The following is a 25,773-nucleotide window of genomic DNA, read 5'->3' as shown; positions in this document are numbered from 1 at the left end:
CAATCCTGCAGAATGTTTCAATAAGATCATTGCATTATTTGGATTTATTCATACTTAGCCTTTTTCAAATACACAGGCTTATAGACTCTAAAGGACATAGCCCAGTAGCTTCAGCACCATAGTACTTGCTGGTTGCTGGTCTTATAATTACAGGTGATTCCGAACGTCAGCTCGGGGTTTTGGAATGGAAAGTTTTGAAAGTCTACCTGTATTCCAGGACACATTTCATTAGGCACTGAGAAGGAAACTTGTAAAATTGCATTAATTTGCATTAAATAGTATGCTAATACCAACTTGTCTGTCAATGAGGTTGTTTTGCAAGCTCAAGCTAATTTTAACCAAACACATACTGTAGCTCCTATAGCTTAGAATAAAATGACGATCTTACGCTTCCATGTGCTCCTCAAATCAACACTGCTTGCCTTGAGGATCATGATGGCCATTTTCGATTTGTTTTCTTGCATTTGGAAACCGGAGCCTCTAATGCCTGCTTCCTTTTCTCTCTAAGCTTTTCAGCTCCTCCTTTACTTTTTCACATTTTCATCTGATCTCGCTGTTGTTGAAGCACGTCTCTACAGTAGCCTAGATTGTTAACGCAAGCAAGGCCATTGGTCAAATAAATTTCCCAGCAAGCCTTTCTTCAGTACTTTTGGGAAGAAAACAACTAAATCAATTAAACAGTGAATAGCCTAGGCCTATACATCGTTTTTTATTTGTAACAAAATAGTTTTCGGACATTCCCATAGCCGAAGGCAAAATATAAATAGATTAGAAAAATAGGTTGTAATTGAAAAACGAACCACAATAATGATGTACAACCAGGAGAAGGTATTTATATAAAGTTGTAGTCATGAACACATATAGTATTCTATGCTTATCATGGTAGTCTTCGTTTCTAGTAAGTTCTTATATTTGTCAATTCTCTGTGATAGATTGTAAAGAAAATATACTACTTTGTCACGAAAACATTCATGTATATATATATATATATTTTTATAGCAGTGATGATATGGGTAAACTCCCCAGCAGCAGTGTCCCCCCAGAAGGACAATGCACCATGCCACACCACAGAAACTGCTCATGAACGGCTCGAGGGACATAACGAGCTCAAGGTGCCGACCTGGCACCAAATTCCCCGGATCTTGATTCACTATCTGTGGGATGTGCCGGAACAAGTCTGATCCATGGCAGCCCCACTCCCCAACATGTAGGACCAAAGGGATCCACTACAAATGTCCCAGTGCCAGACACCACAGGATGCCCCCAGAGGCCTTATGACATGCTATGACACGACATGCTTTTTATGTTTTAAAATAGTATTTAGGCTTTCCAGTATTTTGATTTATTTAATTTAATTTAGTTTCATTTCACTTTTCACTTTATTTTATTTTATTTTATTTTATGTCATGTCATGTCATGTTATGTTATGTTATGTTATGTTACAATTGGATCTCCAAGCCACCTGGTGGCGGTAATGGAGCAGTAGTGCGCTCATTGTTAGCACCCTCCCCTCGCCGGTACCATGGATCTATATGGCCGGTACACAAGACAACAAGGAAGTAGCAGAAAGCGTTTGTTTTGTGTTTGTGGAATGAAGTTGTTGTACTTGTGTGTTTGAGCTGTCAGTGTGTGTCTGTAATGATGTCGGTCCCGGTGTAAATGACACGGTGAACCAGGTGCCGTAGTGACCAGAGCTGCTGCTGTCAGAGCCGCGGCTGTAGAGAAGAAGAATGGCAGACGAAGCTTCTTTCCAGTTTTTACATAATGAAGTGATACAGTACGTTTACAAGTCAGCTGAACACGGAGAGACGGTAAGAAACACACAGTTAGTCCAAGTGTTCTCCTCTGCAGCTCAGTAACCTGAACTGTAAGTGACCATTAACTGTGTCTGCTCTCTGTTATCTATTCAGGAGAATGGGAGAAATATCACCAAACTGGAGAACATGGGTTTCAGAGTCGGCCAAGGGCTAATAGAGAGGTAACAAGCTAACTGCAGCTAACATGTCAAACTGAGCCTGGAGTCAGTCTGTAAAACACATATCACATCCACTGGTCAGGTTCAACCAGCTACTGGCTCTTTATGCTTGAAATAGTCTAGTAATGCCTTGGACCTCCATAGACACGAGAAAAGGTGAGCAGACACATAGTTTCATTATTTGATGTAATTTTATTTATAAATTGTACAATTATACTTTTTTTTTTCATTTATTATCACATTTTAAAGGGAACACTTTTGAGCAATTAGACAGGTACAGTATCCACGTTTGTAATGCATTAGGCACAATGCAACATAAGTAATGTCAGAATAAGAACATATTTCTCACAGTATTATTTGTAATAGTCTACAAGGATAAGGCTATAATGACAGCCTGATATATCTTCTTCGTGTGCCAGCGAGCTCCACTGTTATCCAAAAACACATCACTGAGCCACCTTGTTGCACTGGGTGACATGTTCCTTCATTATCATTATACCATGGTCTGGGTGAATACTTGATTCTGATTGGCTGGAAGGTGTGAGTTAACTTCTGATAAATGGACACCTCCGAAGATTCTCAAATAGTTCCGGTCAAATTGCCTGTTTGCTGTTCTAAATGAATGCGCTACAAACTTTATCTAAAATGAGCGACATCGGCATCAGCTGGCTGCAGACACCTCAATAAATTGATTAAAGAATTACTAAATTGATTAAAAAAGAAAAATCTTATTTACAACATGAAGTTGAGTCCTTCAGTGCATCATCCTCTGAACACCACAGGGTGGTGCTTGTAACACACAAACTGCAACAAGAAGCCAACAATAAGGGCTGCAGTAAATTAAAAAGTGAGTAACCTAAGTGTCTGCTGGCTGACCTGTCCATAACAAGTAATGAGTAACTCATAAATAGGTGAGTAGTAACCCTGTTCGATTTTAAAAAGCTTGGTAAACTGACTTTATGTGCGTTTACGCCCCACTACAGCTGCTACACTGTCCCCTGAGCTGACTGTATCAAGAGATCCTCCCACGCCCGGTTCACTGTTTAACTCACTACTTCAGGCTGCAGCCGGCAGCCGGCCAGTCTTTTGTTTGTGAATTTTTCTTTTTATTTGAGGACAGTGACATGGCTGGTTAGCTAGCTTTGTTTTTTAACATGCAGTGTAATTATATTTACAGTTTGTTGCAATGTTATTTAATTTCAATCTTTAGACTTTCCACTGTAGTGTTTGTGGCTGAGTCTAGTTGGTGTGTCAAACAAGCCTTCATAAAATGGACCCAGAAAAGTCTCTAGCCATTAGCAATCATAATCACTCAGAAGAAGTTAAGAAGCCATGCTTCAAAGAACATTTGATTCACACAATTGGTCATTAATTTTGCTGTATGTATATCTTTGACGTTAGCTATCTGCCTAGTAGCTGAGATGAATGGTTCAATGAGCTGAGCGGACTAGTTTATTTCCCATTGCCAAATCGTATCTAAGGTCCGTCCTGTTTACTGGAGTAGTGAACAAAGTTTCCATTACATAAGAATCCTATGGGATTGTTATGACTGTTTCAGAGTCAAACTCTCAGGTGTTGCCAGGGAAATGGAGATTCTGTTTTTTGAAAAACATTACAATTTGATCGCAAAACACACGAAAATATACACAAATTGACTAAATGTTTTCTTTATTTGGCAAGTGACCATGGTATAAACGGAATCATGCCCCTTGAGGGGTCCATAATCATGATTTAATGGACTTCACACAGGCAACCGGATCTGGGCATCCGGCGTTTCAGGCCTCCACATCACTGGGCATTATCCCTTACTTAACCTATACACTGTAGTTCATTTTGACTCAATTCCACATACACCATCCCACTGCCACAAACACTTAAGAGAGTATCAAATGTTGATCAGTCCACCCCTGAAAATAGTCCTCAGCAAATGCACTGGTTCCTCGTGTTTGAGGAACTTGTATTTAAAATTACAGTGACCAGCTGTGCCAAGCTTATGAGCTTTGAACAGGTGTTTCCTCCCTCTAGACTGACAAAGGACACAATACGGTTCAAAGACGAGCTGGACATCATGAAGTTCATCTGTAAGGACTTCTGGACATGTGTGTTCAAAAAGCAAATTGACAACCTTCGAACCAATCACCAGGTAACACTGAGCTCTCTGTCAGTGACTGTCATTCACACAGCAGGTTCCCATTAACATAACATGTGATCAGGATGCACTGTCAGCCTGCAGTGCTCTACAGGCACAGCCCTGACAAACTGAAATTTAGATTTTGTTTTAAAAGAGGTAAAACACTCAGTATCTATGGTGTGTAAATATTATTAGTGTTTTTATTCTTGCCTAGTCTCGTGTAAGCAGCCTTACTGCTGTGTGCTGTGTTGATCTCTTTCAGTGCTATTGTCATGTGTTTCAGGGCATCTACGTTCTCCAGGACAACAAGTTCCGATTACTGGGTCAGCTGTCAGCTGGGAAACAGTATCTGGACCAAGCCCCAAAGGTGCTCTGCCTTGATTTCAATAGACTGGAGGACTCTGTAGTGATCTGTTCTATAAGACTGTCTTGCGTCCCTAATAATATTTCTTTTTATGAGGCAGCTGGGCTCAACACAGCTCCAAACTCATATTTACAGTCTTGGTCAAAAGTTTACATCCACTTGTAAAGACCATGTATATCATGGAAGTCCTGAGTTCCAATTATTTCTACAGCTCTCATGTTTCTGTGATGAATGAGTGAACACAAACTACTGAACAGACTCTTCTTAGTTATACGAACACATTGTTTTTTAAAATTAAATTTCCTCCCCTCCTTGTCACAAAACATTTTTTTAACATTGCTCAGAAGTAAATTATCTCTTTCTTTAAACAAGATTATTGCAGTTTAAACATTTGAACAGATCTATAAATTTCAATACATGTGACTTTAGAAACAGTGTGTTCGTCTGATCCCTACACCCCAAATTATGTACTATCCTGTTTGCTCTCTTTTGAAGTATGCACAGTGGTTTCAAGTTGCTTTTCTAAGTGTTGCCCCAAACTTCCACACAGTAATTCAGATATGGTAATACTACCAGCACCATGCTTGACAGTAGGTCTGGTGTTGTTGGGGTTAAAGGCCTCACCTTCTCTCCTCCAGACATATTGCTGCTCATTGTGCTCAAACAACTCAGTTTTTGTTTCATGTGACCACAGAGTTTCCTCCAGAAGGTTCTTTCTTTGTCCATGTGATCAGCAGCAAACTTCAGTCCAGCTTTAAGGTGCTGTGTCTGGATCAAGAGCTTCTTTCTAACATGGCAGCCTCTCAGCTCATGTTGATGTAAAACACACTTGACTGTGGACACTGACACCTGTCTTCCAGCAGCTTCTAATTCATTGCAGACTTCCTTTTTGGTGGTTTTTGGTTGACTCTTGACCATCCTGACCAGTTTTCTCTCAGCAGCAGGTGATAGTTTGTGTTTTCTTCCTGATGGTGGCAGTGACACAACTGTGCCATGCTTACTTTGTGACAAAGTAGTTTGTGTTCCACTCATTCCATCACAGAAAAGTGAGAGCTATAGAAATCACTGGAACTTGAGACTGACCTAATATACATTTTCTTCAGAGTGTATGTAAACTTTTGATGACGACTGTCGATATCTGAATGATATAACTAGGTTTGCAGCGTTTTTTTATGTGACACTAACCATCTCAAGAAATATCATGGAGTACATCCCATTTCCCTTGTTTGTCGTTTCCTCACTCCTCAATAATTGCTTGAACCAGAAATCGTTCTTGTCCGCCATCTTGCATGCTGTTCCAAAGGTTTTATTTGTGCTCCGAGGAGCATTGAGTGAGGACACACGAGAACAGCCGTGATGCCGCCTTAGTGGATATCAGTTATTGAGTGGGCGCTGCAGCGGATCTGCCTGATCTGACACATGACAACATCACTCATACTGTACGAGTGGAAACAGATAACAGATTAAACTCAAGTGTGTCACTCTCAAGTTTTAGATTTTATTTGATTCACCATTGAGTTCAAATGCTTCAGCCTGATTGTTGTTTACGGTCCTGTGTTCACCACAGGACCGTAAACAACTTTCTTTATTTATTAGCAACGTCTTTTTTTCATGATCTTTTATACACACACAAAGCTAATCATTCCTGAGTGTCATTTCAATTTTCCCTGAAACCTTTAGCTTAAAAATAGTTTCCAGTGTTCGAAAGACACCATAATCACATTCTGGGTTATTAAATGGGGATTTCACAATCAGAATATCACAGTGCACATATTCAGTTAATAGTAAGCCACTGAGTGGTTCTAAAAGAAGACAGACTTCTGTGGAGCTTTCTGTAAAACTGTGCAGTGTCTTGTAGCATTTGGTGTAATGTAGACGACAGTCAGTGTAAAGTAGATGTGTCTGGAAGGTTTAAACAGGATGAAGACAACCTGTCTCTTCATCTTCAACATGAAATAACAGGTTCAGAGGGAGTTGCACTTCATCTGATTCACTGATACCACAGGCTGCTGTATTTTGTGCTCCCTGCAGTTTATTCAGTCTCGGTGGTGTCCCGGTGTTTCTGTAAGCAGAGCAAACATACATTAATCAGGATTTACATAGATGATAGCTGCTTCTGTCAGGCTTGATCCTGTGGACTGTGTTAGGACATCTTTACTCTTCATTTGACACAAATGACTGTCTCTTTGCAGTATTTGACCTTCTCATGTGGTCTGGTGAGAGGAGCTCTGTCCAACCTGGGAGTGAAGAGTATTGTGACTGCTGAGGTGTCCATCATGCCTGCATGTAAGACACGCATCACTCATCTAACATCCAGTCATGCTCAGAGTTTAATCGTGATCTTGGAATGACAAACAAATCTCAATACTTCTACCGACTTTCTGTCAAGAACTTTCAACTACATCTTTCTGTCATCATTGACAAATTGAAGTTTTGTTTCAATGTTATGGTACAGCTCACCTTAACGCGACTTTTTTTGGTATGTCATTGTTAATAGGTGTGGATAGTACCTGGTAGTTATTTTTTACCACCTTGTTCAAGGTTCCAACAAACCCCAGGCTGATATTAAGGCCTAGTCCACACCTTCACAGTCATTTCTGAAAACAGGCATCTTCCATGCAGACTAGCGTTTTAGCACCCTTTCAGAAATAATCTCCATCCATACTATCACACCTGAAAACACATATCACATGACCATTCACGTGCACAAGGCATGCGCGTGCCGTTGTAAACAGGAAGCAGACTGTACATTCTGTGTTTGGGTCTTTAGCTACAGATATTACAATGAACAAGGCAGTGAAACGGTACTGCTCTTCAATGAATCCTCCTGGCAAATGCTATTTTATTAAAACATTGTCAGCAGCTGTTCAAGCCTGTGTCAGATAGCTGTTGCTTTACTCTGTGGTCATTATTTAGACTGAAGTTAGTGATGTATTTGTTGACTGCTGTGTTAAGAGAGACACCATGGGGTGGAAAAATCATTAGAAATGCATTGAAGCAGAGGAAAATATATGTTTGGTTGATTTTTTTGAATAAAAGTTGGACTAACAAATGCTTTCTTCTCTTTCTCCCTCCACAGGTAAATTCCAGGTCATGATCCAGAAAGTGTAGCAACTAGCAGAGGCCAGCCTCACTTTGCACTCTGTTTTGCATCCATATATCCTTGAGTTTTTGTCGTGAAAGCAAAATCCCAGCCATTTGTATTAGTCAAACAAAAATCAGTCAACTTGTTTCTACACTTTGGAGATTGCAGTGATAAGTGTCAAAAGTTTAGTTTAGGCTTCCAACACCCAGAGCTGCATTTTCTGATAACAGCCTGTAGAGGAAGTGTGTTTCCTGGTGACACATTGTCATTATCATCAAGTGGACCAACACTTTCCAGACACCATTCATCTGACCTACTTCACACTGTTTTGGTGTACTGCTAAGGACCCAAGGAAGTGTAGTGTACAGTGTGAAGTAGATTTGATGAGAGGTTCTCAAGAAACAAAAATGAAAAAATTCAACAACTGTTGGTGACTACATTTGGGATGTCACTAATTACAATAATGGAACGTCGCCTCCGTCAAAGCAGAGACTCTCTGGGGAACAGACTGCAGCTAAACAGTCTTATCCAAGATCATGTGAAGTGTTTTTTAGACAGAGACCCAACAATGTGGTTCTCTGTAAGCTCTGCAGTCTGGAAGTGGCTGATCACACCAGTACCAGCTACTATGCACGAACACTTGAAGCAAAACATCTTGGAGCGCTTTGTTAAAGACGGCAGAGACAGCAAGACATCTCTGTCCAGTTTACTTTTCATCCTCACGCAAGTGTAATATTTATCAGGATTATCAATATGCTGAACAGCAGAAGGCACTTGAAATTCATTTTCTAAATGTTTCGTCATCGTCCCCATCACTTTTCAAATATTTTCTGCACAGCTGCTGTTGTGATAATGTAACGTTAGACCTTCTGTTATCTAACGGGGTGATTTGGCAGTTTTATATTTTCTGTGTACTTTAAAACCATGTATGAGTTAGAAGATGTCTGGACTAACATTACAGATCTGTACATTGTTTCAGTTATTTTCTCTGACCACACACTGATGCATAAATACATTTGCTGATCATTTTACCAGCATATTACTCCAGTATTAAATAAATCCATGTCATAACCATTTCAAATTTTAAAGTCAAGAACTTAAATAAAACTACTGAAACTCCAGGGTTTCAAGGGTTTCTGTGACATAAATTCTTTTGAATTTGAGGTCCAGTATTTTCCACGACAGATATCTGACACTGAGGGTCTTTTGTTAGGATTAATATCATAACACAGCAGTGATGTGGAAATAACAGGATGATTAGATGACTGAATAAAACATTATAATGACAGTTTGCAAAAAAATGTCTTAAGAATAATTGATCAATTAGTTGTTACTCCCACTCAACAACACTATGTTATACCGAGATCCATGTGGAGTGAGGGTGGGGGTTTGTCCTCTGTCAAAGATGCTGGCATATGAAGGCATCAAATATGAGTTTTAATGTTAATCTTATGATTGAGAAGTCATTTGGATGTGCAGTTCTCAAGAACACTGCAGGCAGGAATACAGAGGACAATCAATTGGTCAGTTCTGACCAGGTACATTTTGAACTGGCACAGCACCAGTTTATTTAAAATATCTTTTGAGGAAATGAATGTGGGAATGAGTATTCCCATTATGCAAGTGCTTTGGCACCTTCTGGTGGTGAACTGCACCATGTCAATATGACTTGATGCGCAGAATGTGAACATTACTAAATATATTGATTTATCATAACTTAGAAGTGTTGTTCCTGCCTTACTAGTTATTCTATGATCTTTAGAGCTTAATGCTTTTATGTTCAACCAATTCATGAAAAGAAACTAAATAACAACATATAGAGCACAAATAAATAAAAACATGAAAATGATGACATGTTGACCAGCTGAGCAGGTTAGACAATACAACTCCATTCATTAACAAATGAATGTTAAAAAACAAAACAACTTAGTGTAAGAGAAAAAGTTTCATATGTCAAAGGGAGTTCACTTGAAGGGCTACTGTCCTCAGACATGCAAAATGTGATTTAATAAATGAATGACTGAAGCCTGTGATCACAGTGCCCCCCATAGGAAAAAGAAACTGTAGCACTGATATAAAGTATCTAACTCTATGTTATCTGTCTGTCTGTTTGTATAACTATGGGCTGCAGTCCTGTTAAAGCATGGTAATGTCCAAACTGTGCAATATTGTAAAATGATTTTGTTGTTTTTAAGTTGTTTGTGTCAATCTGGGCTTCAGTTTTAATCAGTTGCTATATATTCATGTGTGACATCGAGCTCTGGTTGCCTCACAGTCAGACAGACAGTTCAGCTTCCTGCTGTGGTTAATTTTTTTGAATAAAAAAAACAAGAAACTCATCAAAGTATGAAAATTTGTTTTTGTCAACTCATTTAAAAAATAGATTACATAAACATGCTGATATGATACATGTCTGTTTATATTATTAATAATTTCAACACACTACAAATATATGTAGTGTTGATATCAACTAAATAACAATCATTACGGATGAGTCCTTCTGTAAGCTCTATTCAGCTGCAACCCCTCAGCTAAACCACACGGTAGTATTTGAAGTAGGTGAGAGCATGTCTGACATAGTCAACCAACTAAAGATACAGTAAGAGATTTTATGGCCCTAGGATAAAGTCAATGTGGATACTCAACCAAAACAATATAGTTGCCTGTTGCAAAACAATGAAATGAAAGACACTAAAATGCTTTGAAGAGGGTTGCTGCTGAGTTGGCGATAGTTGCAAACAGTTTAATTAATCAAATTTGATTAGTGCAACTTTAATAATTTTCATTGTTGTGATTCAATGAGTCTTGGATCGTCTAGTTACCCTAGCTCTGGTATCGCTGCTATGAACCTCTTTTAATTTATTAAAGTACTTGTCAAGGTAATTAAGGCCTGGTATAAAAGCTATAGGGTGTTTCTGGTTATTGTTTCTTTACTCACCATCTCCCTGCTCCTCATGTCTCATCTTGAAGTGGATGATAGGTCGATCATTGAGGTCAAGTACTTTTACAGTTTTTGTTGTTGCAAACCTTCAAGATCATCAAAGAGGACTGGCCTTGCCCCGCTGTTAGTGCCTCTGCTTCAGCTAACTTTAGCACCCCGGCTAAAACAGCCAGACATAAATAACAAGCCAACCACCAACGAGAAGACCAGGTCCTCTTGAAGCGAGATGAATTTACGTCTCCCAAGTTCTGGAAAACCAACTGCTTTCCACTAATCGCAACTCCAGGTCCATCTACCGTAGCTACTGCTGGAGAAGTCTCAGTTGTCCTTAAAGAAAGCAATCCTAAATCTTCTTTAGGTCATCCTTTACCTAATGAGCAGTGTTGTATAAAGTAGCCTATCCAAAATTACTTGATCAGAAGTAAAAATATCAATACATAAATGAATTAAAAAATAAATGAAAGTCACCCCTACTAATAGTACTTAAGTAAAAGTCTTATCTGATATTGAATACAAGTACCAAAAGTAGTTCTAGCAATAATGTACTTACTTAGTCCTCTCAGAAGTAGTAAATCATATTTACATGTATGTTGGCCTGTATGCTGTAACTAGGTGTTGATCGACTAGCAGCCTGGTCGATTGTCAGATCTGATATTCATCATTTTTCGTTTGTTTTATTTGATTGTTGATAAAATAAACTGATTTAAATACGCTACCTGGGCTCTGATGGAGCATGCAATCTGCAAAGTAACTAGTATCTAAAGTCATCAATAAAGTAAGTAATAGGAGAAAAGTAAAATATTTGCTTTCAAATTTAGTGGAGTGGAAGTATAAAGTAGCAGAAGATTGGAATACTGAAGTATAGCAGTATCTCAGAATTTAACTTAAGTAGTTGTACTGAGTTACATTCTTTCACTGGCAATGAGAACAGCATATCGTTCACATCCAGTAGTTCAGACCTCTCAAACAATGGATAAACTTCGTGATCTTTTCACTTTACATGAAGGATGTAGATCTCATTTAAGATTTTGGTCATAGCTGCATGATAGTTGGAACAGTGTATCTTCTACAACAATTGTGCAGAAACATCAGTCGCCCCCAATTTTTACTGATGTGGCTCCCTCTTGGTTTTGGGGGAATCTAAAGAGATCAGTTGTGCAGGAGTGATCAGGAGTAGGCATAATAATGTGTTTACTCCACTACAGGAGAGACTTGGTGTTCTTTGAAAAAAGGACAACTAGTCTATTTGAAAAACAATGAATCGCCTAACACATTTATATACAGATACATAACACATTAAAACAGGATTGTTGTGGAACTCAAAAATGTTAACTGCACCAGTATTAGTCTATTCACATCAGATAATTAGTAACATTAAATGTAAAATAAGAAACCAAAGTATATCAGTAGACAATTCCTTAACTCTTTGCCATTGTTTTCAACTGCCTATATACTAAAACAGCGCAATAGAATTCCTGAAATGCAGTGGTTTTGGTGTGCCACCCCTATGAAAAATTTCTCGAGGCGCCACTGCCGTGATGATGCTTTTGACTCCTTGGTGTAGCCTTCTTCTGTACCTGTCTTGCCTATTATATCCCTATGATTTGTGCTTTCATTTTTCACCATTTAAATCCTGGAAAATGCAGCCTTCCCTCAAAATTGGTAGCAGGTACTCAGTTTTATTTAAGATGCACAGATCCTTCAGTATGTAGCCTGCTCAGGAACACCTCCATTTGCCTCTTCAACTGCCTTAAAGAACAACCAAGAAGTGTTGATAAGCCGGAGCACGGTGCATCAATTCAGCCGAATTCAGCACAGAGCAGATCGATCGAGACAGGAAGTCAGACACTGAAACAACATTAAAACATTCGGTTAATTCAGTTCATTCCATTTCCGTTGCAGTTTTATTCAACCAAGTCCACCCTTCTTCTACTCCTTTGGTTAGGAACACTAACCTTTTGTCTGTTTGTCGTGTTTATAACACATACATGTACAATTGCGATTGCACCTGATTCTGTAATTACCGCACTTAAAACGCAGCCGGTGGGTGTTGACGGACGCGGGACCACGAAGCAGAACCGCAGTTGAGCCGTTCTGCAACTCACATGCAACCAGTGGAATTTGCAGGATTCTTATTTGGATGATCATTCTCAATGCAACACAAACTCAAAAACTGAAACAATGGAGGATATTCTTGACTCTCATTATGTAGCTGTTCCTGCAAGGCAACAAACTTTGTTTCAGAAAAAGCTGAAGGCAGCGAGACAAAAGCCTGCTGAACTTCAGAGCACAGACGAGGAGCGGTCTCTACAGTGTTTTACTCCACCATATATACCATATTAAATGCCAGGACCTCGGCTCTACATACACACACACTAGCAGCTCTAGGGACAGAAGTGCTAATTGCTAACATCAGCATGCCAAAATGCTCACATGGCAATGTATATTGTTTATCAGGTAAAGTTTTCCCTATTTACCATGATATTAGCATGTTAGCAAGCCAACATTTGCCATTTATCACTTTGAACAAAGTACAAATTGTCAGCATGTGGATGTAACATTGTAGCTCAAAGCACTAAGCCCAAGTGCAGTATCAGAGCACCTGTTGTTATAAGATGAAGAATGACATTGAGTTGATTTAACTTGTTTTTGATTATTATATTGATTGGTGTTTCCTGATGTTTTCTTCCGTGCATGTTTATATGAGTGTTATGTATTGCTGGGTTGTTAAATGGATGTCCTCTGGTCACCTCAGTGTTAACTGTATGTCTACCAATAAGCAGAGCTTAATAAACACTTATTTAATGCCTAATAAACACTTAAATGCATATTATAGAATTTGAAATTTGTTTAGCAAATGATTCTGCGACTTTATTGCTTTTTATTGTGCACAGACAACATGTTTACACACTTCCCTGGTGGAATTCAGTCAGTCAATCATAATTTTCCTCTTTCTAGGTCACACTGTAGGCACTTAAAGGTTGAGGAGGAATACTAACACATTGTCACGACATAGCAAACATTTATACAGTAACCTTTACAATGATATCTTTTTTGCTTTGCTTGTGCTAGTTATTTAGCAGGAGGATGACTTGATTCGTTTGGTGATTTGGACATGGCTAAATGGTACAATTGGTATGGAATAACAATATTATAAGAATATAATATAATGTCCTTGACACAACACCCCAGTTACATTGAATTCCTGTCTTTATGAAGTAAAGTATGGTCTGCCAGCTATCCTTGTCACCCTGTAAGTGTTGAGTCCTGGGGAATCAAACCCTGGCGACACACCTTTCTTGTTAAAGGGGAAAAAGTTGAAAAGCTGTCTGTCCTGTGCCTCTAGTGAGACTGAAGCACTGTTAACCTTCAGCTTGCAGGGGTACGGGCTCTCAAAAACCACCCTGAACACCCTGTCCTGCAGGTAATCCAGTCGAATAGTTCGGTACTTGGATGGCACATTTGTGTCCACCTGTGGTCCAAACTGCTGCATGACCAGCACCCCATCTGAGTCCACCTTAATCTCATAGAAAGTCATATTCCTGTAAGTGAAAAAGCCCACATAAGGAGTCGGGTTGAGCGGTGGTCTAAGAGTTCGTTTAGCATCCCTGAAAGCATTCTCTACTGCAGGGATAAGATAGCTGTAGGCCTGGCTCACAAGGTCTTGGTCTGCAGGACGAACCCCAGCCATCAGGATGACCAGTCCCAGTTTGAGCCTTGGCACCAGGGCGAGGGTGGCTGCGTAACCGTCCAGGTCCCCGTCCTTCCTCACTACATCATAGCCAAACTTGTGGTTGATCTCCCAGGGTGTGCCGGTGGAGTTGGCGAAGTAGCTGCTGTGGCATCGGAAAACTGGGGTCAGCATGGTGTTGAGGGTGTCCTGGCGGAGCAGAGTCCAGCCGTAGCCACCCAAAAGAGCCATCATGAGCTTGGCCATGTCAGCTGCTGTGGAATACATCTGGCCTGCAGGTCGGTACCAGCCGAGGTCGTAAAGGGGAGCAGGCTGACCATTGCTGTACACACCGACAGCCATCTGCTTCTGAATGGCAGGAGTTAAGTCGAAACCAGTGTCCTCCATGCTGAGCCGCTGAAGAATGTTGTCAGACACCCAGCTCTCAAAGTCTGAGCCAGTCACCTTCTGTGCCAAGATGTTGGCCAATAAGGAAAAAGCAACATTGCTGTAGTGGCATCTGAAAGAAATGAGAGAATTATGTCACAGATGTTAGCAAGTGCCCTCTGGATACAAAATACCAAAAGTTCTGTCAAAAGACATCAGCGCCCTCTTTCCCTTCAGACCATTGGAATACATGGACTGTCTAAAGCAGGGCTGGCCAAGGTTGAGACTGCGGGCCAAAATTGGCCCACCATAAGGTTTAATCAAGCCCAGCAGATGTTTTTTACAGAGGCCCTAATGGGCCATGCATTCATACATTTTATTTCCTCCATTTTCCTGCGATAAAGAGGAAATTTCATTTGTTTTCTCGAGATCTCGAGTTATTATCTCGAAATAACAACTGCCGTTTTACCAAGATAACGGGATAATTTTCTCGAGATCTTGAGATAACGAAACGATAGTGTAGTATATCAAATCATTGCAGGAAACATCATTCAGTGTAGCAATGTCAGAGGAGCAGGAGCATATCGATCACCACGTCACATATCTTTTCAGTCAAAAAAATAACATTATGCCTTGCTATTACAGATAATATACACATTAGTGTGCGTAATCTAAAAAGACGGTTAGCAAGGCTATATCGGCGGCGCAATCTAAATGAGCCTGATGTCGTCATTAACTACATAGCTGACCAGCTATGTAGTTAATTATAATTAACTATATCGTTTTAATTAATAATTAAATAATTAATTATAATTAATTATATCGTTATCTCGGGAAAACAAAGTTTTGTTATCTCGAGAAAATTATCTCGTTATCTCGGGAAAATGGCAGTTGTTATTTCCAGAAAATAACTCAAGATCTTGAGAAAACAAATGAAATTAACTCGTTATCATGGGAAAACGGAGGAAATAAAATGTATGAATGCATGGCCCTTTAGGGCTTCTGTAGTTTTTAGCCAAAAAAAATGTTTTTAATTATAATTTGAAAACCTTTTCTTGTGAGGTAAAAATACTCTTGTATTGGGCTGTTAGGGCTGTTCTAAAAAATCAAAAAGGCGATATATATTTCAATATTTATTTTCACAATATACTGCGCCAATTTCCAGTTCTAAAAATCGATATTTTGAAAGAAATGATTCATGTTTTAAACGGGCTGTGAATAGCCGACAACCTCCGCTCCTGTAGACGTCTCAGTACATGTAGTTGCCTCGAATTGCCGGGTGCCATTTCCGGCAGAGTGAATGAGTCAGTCAGAGAAGCAGGAAGGTGCATGGCCGACACGGCTTACAAAATAGGGTACATTCCGAAATAATTAAACGTCCTTGGTATATTCACATGAAATCCGGTGGTAAAATGCTGCAGGTAGTGTGGGGCTGTCACCCATGTGTGTGATGTGTTGGGGACCCCCGCTGATCAGTTTGCCCAAAGGCGAAGCTGCTATGTTGTTATGCTACCAGCATGCTGGTCCTACTAGTGATCGTTTGTCCTCATTGATGGATTAAAAATAACAGTAAAGAACCAGGATGAGGCAGATCATTACTGTGTTTTAAACTGGGGCACAAAACCAACCAGAGTGAGCACAAGTGAAACATCATGCTACACAGAGAAATGTCTGTTGCGTTCCCTTTGGAGCATTTAGCCATGCTAAATAACATACCCAGCTGTTCTGCTCTGCCTCTAAGTTGATTTTGCACTTTCCTTGTAATGATTTGTGTCCTTATAGTGTAGTTGAAAACACCGACTTCAGGCATATGGTTAACCCCATAGTGACAATAAGAAGTACTTGTGCATATGCACTTATTTTCATTGGTCTACGTTTCAGTTCACTGTGTTCACTGTTCAGACAGTGACACAAGAAATGAATACAAGCACTTTATTTTTTTGTAATCTTTACAGTGTGTTCAGGGACACAGTAAGAATACTTTGTGCACTTTATTTCCACGTATCCTTTTCAATTTCAGTCCACTGTTTCAGTGTGTCCACTGTTTCAGTGTGTCCACTGTGTCAGTGTGTCCACTGTTTCAGTGTGTCCACTGTTTCATTGTGTCCAGTTAAAGTGCAAGAGTGCACTTACATTGTTATGCCAGCTTCATCAGTGTGTTGGGTAACACAGTGTGCAACTGTGCAAATTTGCCAATACCATTGCAATAAATTGGACAGGAAATGTTGAATTAAATTGTTTTGATTCAATGTGTCTGCTGAATTATCAATATAAAGTGATGCGATGTATTAAGACTACCCAGAACGTACACATCAACTTGTATTTCAGCTCAGTATTTACATTTTCTGTGAACTATGTGGGATATTGCAATATATCGCAATATGCATAATATCACAATGTATCATGATATCATCATATCATGAAGTCCTTGCTAATATCCAGCCCTATTGAATATATACTATCCATTCATTTTTCATAATATGAGCACAGTGGGCTGAGTGGCACTGTGCAGGAGGTCAATCAATTAATGCAATTTGGTGTCCTTTTACTATGGAAGAGAGGTGGGAAGTGAAAAGTAAAAAAAATAAAAATAAAATTAACATTATTCTGGCAAGAAAGTCTTCACCTCCTCCTAACTCATTAACACAGGAGAGAAGACAATTTAGATCAGATTTCGAAAATGGATCACCAGAATTGATTGTTTGTTTGTTTGTTTACTTGCCCCTCAGGGCTCACAGTCCTCACAGTTAAAAATAGAGCAACACAGGAAGGAAACAGAGTCTTACTTGGTGCCTGGATCCGCCACCAGGACATCATCTTGTAGCAAATTAAGGGCTGCCTTTGTATCTCCACTCCAGAGGAGATTTGTGGATCTTAATCTTCTGGGTAATCCTGTCAAAATATTAGAAGACCTTAATGAGTAAATATGGTGAATAAATCTGTGGCTGTTCATCAGCCTTTTTAGATGAACGCATGAGCACCACTACCTTGTTTCTAAAGATGTTGATCTAGCTCATCATTTGTATTTGTTTTGGACAGGTGATAGAAAGATGCAATGTATTTGTAATACGTTTTTTCTTATTTGCAGGGGACATGAAGTAAAAATTTATTTTTGGCCGTGTAAGATTAATAACTGTTAATTTGACGATAATAAAACAAAGAAAACTTTGTTTTAGTAAGATTCAGATTCAGATGCTCAGAAAAAGTAACTTTGCCGAAAAAGCTTAAGTTATCAGTGTTCGTTAGTAATGTTATGGGAATCTGATCCAGTGACAAGCTTTAAGATTAACCATAATAACTGTACAGAAATAGCCAGTCTTCTCAATGATGGACTGGCTGCGAATTTCCCCCTCCCTTCTTTCGATAAGCTCCCCCTGCATGAGACACCGAAACGATACTATGCAAATGACCTTGAAAGCACATAGCGATATGTCCTGGTTTATAAAGAGCCTATCATATCCCTTTATAATATGTCTCTGGATGACTCAGGACCAATAGACTTCTTATTTAACTGTATTTTAGATATCAAGCTATGGATGACTAACACTTTTCTACAGCTTAATCAGGACAAAACTGAAGTCCTGGTCACTGGTACCAAAGCCCAGAGACACTTTTTTTTATTTATTTGTGTGATTTTATTTGTGTTTGTCACCTGGTCTTCTAAAATGATTAAAAAAAAAAGGACAGGTCATTAAAAATGATCAATAATTATGGATGTGGCCGATATGAAACTACACTATTGTGATAGACCTTTGAGTTATATTGCCCAGGCCTACCCTCACCCAAGAAACAGCACATATGACATCTGACTTTATCCATTCATTCATTTTTTTCTTTTGTTTTGGAATCGTTCCAGTAGATCACCTCAGCTGGCAGCCGCAACACGGATGTAATTGCGGCAATGTAATCTTTTGGGGCAATTCCGACTGTCCAAGTTACATCCACTCAAAGTGCTTGTTTTTGCCACTGACAGGCTTAAGTTATTATTCTTAGTGTATATTACAGAAACGAAGCCATTGCAGCCGTTCTCCCAGCTGATGTGATCTTCTGGACAAATTCCAAAAAGTTTGGTAAGTATGAAACATTCACTCAGGTTCTCCCCAGGATTTAACACATCAGAATTCACCTTCAACATGACTCTTTATTCTGTTAATATGTATTATAACAGTGCATGCAATCCCTGCACTCTTTTCAAACAACCAGAAAGGTTTGACCTCTGAACAAGACTGTTAAGAAGCTTAAGCTAATAGTAAGGTCAACACAACTTTCATAAAAGGCTGCTCTATGGGTGCAGCCGGAAGTGCCTCATTCAAAAGCTCAGTGGATATACTATGCAGGCTATGCAATGTGGCACAGAGTTTCTGTCAGTATTTGAATGGCACTGATTTGCTGACTTACTGGTCATGATCAGTAACAAAGCTAATGTTTTTCAGTTATATCAAACATTTGTTGTTCTACAGGTCAGAATTTAAATCAGCTGACTCAGTATTCTGTTACAGAAAATGGTTGGGGTAAATCCACTTAAAGACTTTGTAGCCATGCTGGCAGCGGCTCTAGGACTGCCAGCGTTGCTCAGTCAGTCAGTTGGTTCAGATTAAAACATTGGAGACTTTCAGTCCTAGTGATCCCCTGACTTTTCCTCGAGTGCCATCATCACATCAAAAAAAATTCCATTTGTCCATTACTTCTGTTGCTTGTTAGTAAGTGTTAGCGTGCAACATTTAAAAATCCTGTGCCATGGTTTGAGTCTGTGTGCGGATTGACTCCTACTGTCAGGGCTTCCCCTCTGTTAATCCCTTCTTTTCATTCTGGGAGCACTGAGCTGATTAGCTTCCATCTCTGGACACAGCTCAGTGTAATTATAGCTCCGCTCTGTGTTTATGTGAGTCTGTGTTAGCTAAGGTGCTGTTGTGGGTGGTAGAGACGTGTCCTTAAAGGGAATTATGAAAGAGTCTAGACCTACTTTTTGACCAAACTGCTGCTGAGCTGTTTGACTGTGATATAAAGAGATAGGAAGTGAAACCACCAGTTAGACAATATAACAGCATAGATCAACATTGTGTTTTCCTTTTTACAAAGATATGAATTAAATAGATAAGATGGTCACTGTATGTGAGTTGAGGTTCTTGCTGTTTTTGTTTTGTGTGGGCTCACCGACTAAATTCTACTGACAGTGTGTTCACCCTGCTGCCATACCACCAGACTACAGAGCAGCTTCCTACCTCAACTCATTTCTGAACTCATCCTCAACACTCCACGCCATATCTGTGTGTGTGTGTGTGTGTGTGTGTGTGTGTGTGTGTGTGTAGCATAAAGGGACTACAACTTAGATTTCGTTGTACAACCCTGTGTTGTAAAGTGGAAAATGAACCTTCGAAGTGGAAGTAAGTAGTGAATCTCTTTAAGTGCTTATCTTTACCCATGGAGATATTACTTTTATCTGCCGTTTGCAGGCAGGGTTACCAAATTAGAAAATACGGTTTCTGTTGGTTTCACGATTTCATATACTGTAGGCCAGAGTTTAATACAATTTAAACGCATTGTTTACATTGTTCCCATTTGGATGCCTTTCATAAAGCAGACAGCCAAAGCAATGGCACCAGTGTTAGTGTTACTGAGTATAAGGCGGGCAAAAATTAGGAAGCACCCGTTACAATCACAATCTGACGCAATCTTATATAAACTCTGCTCCAATAAATACCAGCTTTGGGAAGCATGTAATGTTCAGTCTTTGTGTTGATTCATGTCTTATCTCTTTTTCCAGCCTGTGTTTTGCGAATTTTGGATTTCATTGTAATCAAATGTGTTTACTGTCCCTGCCTTTGTATGTGTATGTGGTGGACACACAATAATGTATTTTACCATTGTACATGCATAGACAAGCTGCTGTGATGTGAGCATCATTGTTTACATCTTACTTGTGTGTGTGTTCAGAGGATTAAGCCTCTCAGGACAGATCAAAGCCCAATCATCCCTATTCAACACCAAACTGAAAACTGAACAATTTCCTTCCAACTAAGGACATCAACCCTCAAGAAGCTAAATATATCAATGAATTATTATGGAAGCTGTGGTGGTAACACGTCCAAATCAGTGTCATTTGTTCAGCGGCTGCTGCTGACACACTCCTGACACACATCCTCTGCCTCTACTTTTACTTCCATGCTCGATCACGTGATTGTGCTGTTTTAATTCCTGTGGACATGCAACGCTCCAAAAACCCAGAATCAAAGTATAATTTGTGTTTACGTATATATGAAGCTTCTGCTCCTCATGTCATGTTGGATGTCTGTTGCTCTGATGTAGGTTAATGAAAGATGGCTGCCATTTCATTAAAACAGATTTAGAGGTTACCAGAAAGCTGGCTAGCCATCCGGCGCAGGGTGAGTGCAGGAGAGCGGCGGCTGAGGGTCTTGACTGATGCCCCCCCACTTTTCCCCAGTGGGTTCTTGATGGTGAAGTTTTCTGCGTACTTCTCCAGAGGGTCGTCCAGAGAGTCCACCAGGCCATTCTCCCACAGCTTGTAAAGCATCAGTGTGGGGAAGATCTTCGAGAGGCTCGCAATTCTGCGATCAAAGTGATTAAAGTGAATGCAACACATTTGATTAAATAAATGTATCTTGGTTTAATAATACATAGCATTCCCAGTGCTGCTGCACAGATCAAATTTAAGCACTTAATTTAGTGAGTGGTTCAGTCTCACTGATCACGGGTCCCATATGTATCTTATCTAATACAATGATGGTCTAATCCTAACCCCTAATTCTGACACTAAGCCTCAGATTAAATGCAATGTCGAATAGAAGAATTAGACAGAAGCTTACGTGTGGTAATGATTATTGTTTAGATGGAGCTGATAATATTATAAAAGTATCTGGCATGTAGACGAATCAGCACTTCCCTTTTTGTCATATCTCAGTCATATTTTATGTTGATCTTAATCATAATTCTATGTTCCTCACTTGTTCCAAACACTGACTGAAAATCTCACCTGTACACTGTGTACTCATTGGGTGCAGATGAGGAGGGGTCACTTATGTTCTTCTTTCCAAAGTTTCCATTCCATAGAACAGAGTCATTTAAAACCACGATGGCTGATATGGCTGGCAACTTGGTGGTGTGAACGCTCGACCTAAGGAGTACATCTATCTGTGAAGAGAAACTTCAGTAAGACCGACAATTGCTATATCCAAAATCTTCACTTTAATATGAACTAGAAAAATTTGTTGAAGAGATTCACCTTTTCTAAGGCTGCCCTCAGCGATGTGATGGGATGTTTGAGGGGCACAGGCTCAGGGTATTGAGGGCACATCTCTTCTACTGTTGCTTTTTTTACAGCCACTTCTGTGGAAAGAGGGAAAAGGCATCATCATGTATTAAACAAGCAGTCATCATAGAATAGAAGCCCTAGTTGTACAACCAGAAATGCACAATAAGGGTGTGACTTCTTCAACTGGATGTAATCTGATGTTGCAGAAAATGACCAAATGTGTCTGAACTAAACATGTGAAAGATTTTGACCCCACTGTATATTGTCAATCTTGCAGATAGATCAGAAGATCAATGAAAAGTACTAATGTGCATCCATACAGAAATAGACCTGTGTAGCCGAGCTTAGCATGGAAACTTGAAGAAGCAGAAATTGTAGCTCAGTCAGAAATGACATAACATGCCTTGTAATGTGGTCTTTGGACAAAGGTTGTAGTTTCAGAAGCAGTTAAAGGTGCTATTTACAAGAAAAGTCTATTTTTGAATCTCAGTCCCAACTTGTCAAAAACTGACGTTTTTTTTGGATGGCAGTCAACCCGTCCTACAATCCCAATGCAGCTGTTTTTGACGGGTTGGGAATGAGACTCAAAAATCATGTTCTGTAAATTTGACAGCTTGGAGTTGTTGAAGTGTGCATTATTTCACTACTTGTGCGGGCAATGGACAACACTCTTAAATGTTTATGACTTACCGCTTTTAACAATGTTGAATAATTAAAGAGTTAAGCTGATTTTCATTGAAATGACGTCTACAAAAAGGACAAGAATCTTGTATTTGAAATGTCTTTCTGTTGTCTGAACAAAACTTGCTAACTTTAATTCTTGATAGTCTAGAGCACACTTGTTCATCTCTCCACTGTAGATACTGTCCCTAAATTGGACATCCCATGTGATCGGGTGAGAACAATGACTATTTGACAGTTTGGCATATTGTTCCCCATATCCAGTTCACAATGTAAAGAAAATGGCTAATATTTTACCTCCAGCAAGGAGGTTGTGTTTTTCACTTGTGTCCGTTTACTCATTTGTTGATTGGTTGGTTTGTCAGCAGGATTACACCAAAAATAATATTTATGAGTGAGTACATGTGTGACTGTTGGTCCTTGGCAGAGGTATGCGCTCTACTGAGTGCCATTACAGTTTTCACTTACCCTTAGGCCTAAAGTAACAGGTAACAACTAGTTTGCTCCTAAAAGTCTGTCCAGTTGGATGGTTGCTTAATTGTGATGACAGACATCTAACTCTGGTAGGCCTGTCACTGGTATGTATGCTCATATATTATTACATTATGACTAAATCAGTGCATTATCAAATATAGGCTTATCTTAAGACAGTTGTAGTTGTAGTTCGCAGATAACACCACTACCATGGGTCTGAATATCTGAGCTCATATCAGGAGGAAATCAGCAATGGAACCAAGTTCTTCTCAACTTTTACAGAAGAGCAACAGAAAGTGTCTTGAATGGAAACATCACAAACTGGCATGGTTCGTACAAGGCCCAGGACAGGAAGGCTCCATACAGAACATCACTGGTACCATCTACAGAGCATCAGTGATATCAGTGGAGTGAGATGTCTGCACAGAGCCCAAAGATACTAAAAGACAACACCCACCCAGCCACAGTCTGTTCACCCTGCTGCCATCTGACAAAAGATAGAGGTATCCACTGCCATACCCCCAGACTACGGAGCAGCTTCACTATTCAATAATAGTTTATTTGACTAATCATTAATCTACCGTTTTTGTGAGTATCAGTAGAAAAACAACCATGTAGGTCAAATGTGAAAGCAGCTTATTATCATCCATATTCATGTTTCTTGTTTGGCGATGACCTGTCGTGGCCATAGCAATTATTACGGCAGCAAAGTAGGAAGTCAGGAGATATAGTATAAAGAGTGACAAAAAACACAGAGGTCTAGTGGACAGTTAGGTTAAACAAGTACAGGACTTAGTTTCACACTTAGTTTAACGTATTCAAGTTGTGTCACATACATATAGTAACTTAAAATACGTACGTTCATGAAAGAAGTTACATAAGTAACATAGTTATTTTTATCCAAAACTACAATGTTTTCCTAAACCGAAACAAGTTGTTTTCTTGCCTAAACCTGACCAAAGAATGTCCTGTCTGCCTCGCTGGTACGCTGCAACAGTCCTGTTGTTTTGGGGACGGTGACATACAGTATGTTGTTTTGAGAGTCACTGGCAATTGACCTATTCAGTCGTTTAGTATGACAATAGAAACAATTAAGATGATAAAACCTCATCTAAGTACCAGTAGTAGTGGTAATAGATTGTCTAGCCATGACACAATCATGTTGTGCAGTTCATTACTTAGCGCTGTAAATATATCAGCTTGCTTTCATTTTCCCAGGGCTACAAGGTTATGAAGCTTTATTATGTTCCTCATTGATCCTTCTGCACAGTGCAACCTTAATATTGAGCTGTCTCTAAGCGAAATTCAGATTTATATCACATAAAGCATGAGCTATTAAAGGCAGTGACTGCAGTGACCATTTTTTCCAGGGAAATCCAGCACTGCTCAGCTCCACCCTCCCTCCTCCTCCCATCTCTCAGCAGGAGTTAAAGTCTGTTCAAACAGGGCTGGTAATCCTGCTGCTACTATTTCCAGCTTTGTGTAATCCTGCTGCAGGTCCTGTAAACGAGCAATTACACCAATGGGGCTAAGGACAGACTAGGTCCAAAAGTAGTTCCAGGTTGGAAAATCATGCTGTATGTCTAAAAAAGTCTACATGTGGGTGTTCTGAGGATGTAACTATGTTTTGGCTAGATAAACCTTACCTGTCTTCAGCTTTGGCATCCTATACTGCCATATAAAGCAGCAGGTCATGACCACAGAGAGCAGAAAGAAGACAACCATACCAAGCATGGTCCATTTCACCTTCATCTTGCTTACTGGTTGTTATGGGCAGCAGGCACAGTCTAGAAAAAAATCATATCAATGTTTGTAAAAAGTGCTAAAGAATGAGTGCACCTCAACATGAAGGACACGGCATCACAGGCATGTTTTTCATGCCATTTGACAAAGACATTTTTATTTATTCTTCTACTGACATGCAAAAAAAAATGGGGTTGCCAGAAAAGGTAACAACCGTCATGAACATTACTTTTATAACCAGCAGCTGCAGGACAAATCACTTACCTTACCAAAGGAGGGAGAACAAGCCTCAGATTTCTCTCATCTTCTTTGTGTCATTCTTCTTTAGGCAGGAAAAATCCACGACTGAATTGCTTGCGAGGTCCACCGGGGAGAAGGCAGCAGGACTGCATGAACTCAGCCCTACTGCTCCTGAGTATTCACTGGCTACCGACCACTACCTAGATGCACTTAATCCTGACTGTGATCCCTGGCTCCAGAGGAAGAGCTGCTTCTATTCCCACTCCATCATGACATCATAATCTGCTGGGAGATTCAGCTTGCAGAGCCAAATGTAAGGAGAGCTGTAGAATGGAAACCTGCTAAGCACTCATCCTCAGCAATTAAATCATCTCACATCCTTTGGGGTTAATTCCACACATGCATCACTCATCCACTGCTTGATGCTCTTCATCACCATATCAGAAGGTATGATTAAGTATCATATGGAATGAATGAAGATTTACCAGGTATGAAAAAGCACTGGTCGGATGGTAGTGTGAAGAGGGAAGGAGTACGCATTTTATGTTACATTTTAAAGAGCATTTGAAAGAAAGGCACCACAGAGCCAGGACCGGTTCTGCAAGGGGACAATTTTTCAAAAGCACAAAAGTAATTATAGTCGGAACAGCAAAATTCAAAGATCCTGCATTTGCTCTGCACCTCTAAGAAAATTCAAAAATCTCTGTACGGAACAGTTTGAACATTCAGTCACTATCTACTCGTCCGTATGCCAATGGAAAGCAAAACAGCGTTGAAGCTTTCTCCTGAAACATCTGAAGTAGAAAGAGACT

General features: G+C 39.7%; 2 protein-coding genes across 2 annotated transcripts; one reads left to right on the top strand and one right to left on the bottom strand.

Moving 5' to 3' along the window:
* Positions 1-1,531: 1,531 nt before the first annotated feature.
* Positions 1,532-8,681, top strand: trappc6b (trafficking protein particle complex subunit 6B). The gene is made up of 6 exons (XM_084365586.1): positions 1,532-1,811; positions 1,911-1,978; positions 4,001-4,118; positions 4,390-4,473; positions 6,663-6,756; positions 7,550-8,681. The coding sequence occupies exons 1-6, from the start codon at positions 1,731-1,733 to the stop codon at positions 7,579-7,581; spliced, it is 477 nt and encodes a 158-aa protein (XP_084221712.1). The 5' UTR covers positions 1,532-1,730; the 3' UTR covers positions 7,582-8,681.
* A 5,026-nt stretch (positions 8,682-13,707) lies between these two features.
* On the bottom strand, positions 13,708-24,730 carry LOC311264940 (putative beta-lactamase-like 1; the record flags this gene model as incomplete). Its single annotated transcript, XM_084366163.1, has 6 exons — positions 13,708-14,686; positions 17,340-17,445; positions 20,908-21,119; positions 21,545-21,702; positions 21,794-21,897; positions 24,625-24,730. 6 exons carry the CDS (start codon positions 24,728-24,730, stop codon positions 13,708-13,710), a joined length of 1,665 nt encoding a protein of 554 aa, XP_084222289.1.
* Between the last annotated feature and the right edge of the window lie 1,043 nt (positions 24,731-25,773).

Source organism: Pagrus pagrus, assembly GCF_965226575.1.
Source record: "Pagrus pagrus genome assembly, chromosome: 11".
Taxonomy (NCBI): Eukaryota; Metazoa; Chordata; class Actinopteri; order Spariformes; family Sparidae; genus Pagrus; species Pagrus pagrus.
Note: the sequence above shows the minus strand (reverse complement) of the source record. Positions and strands in the feature narration are given on the sequence as shown.

Coding starts and splice junctions, on each gene's coding strand:
- trappc6b (XM_084365586.1), top strand. CDS start 1,731: ATGGCAGACGAAGCTTCTTTCCAGTTTTTACATAATGAAGTGATACAG. Junction 1,812..1,910: donor CAGCTGAACACGGAGAGACG/GTAAGAAACACA, acceptor TTATCTATTCAG/GAGAATGGGAGAAATATCAC. Junction 6,757..7,549: donor GGTGTCCATCATGCCTGCAT/GTAAGACACGCA, acceptor CTCCCTCCACAG/GTAAATTCCAGGTCATGATC.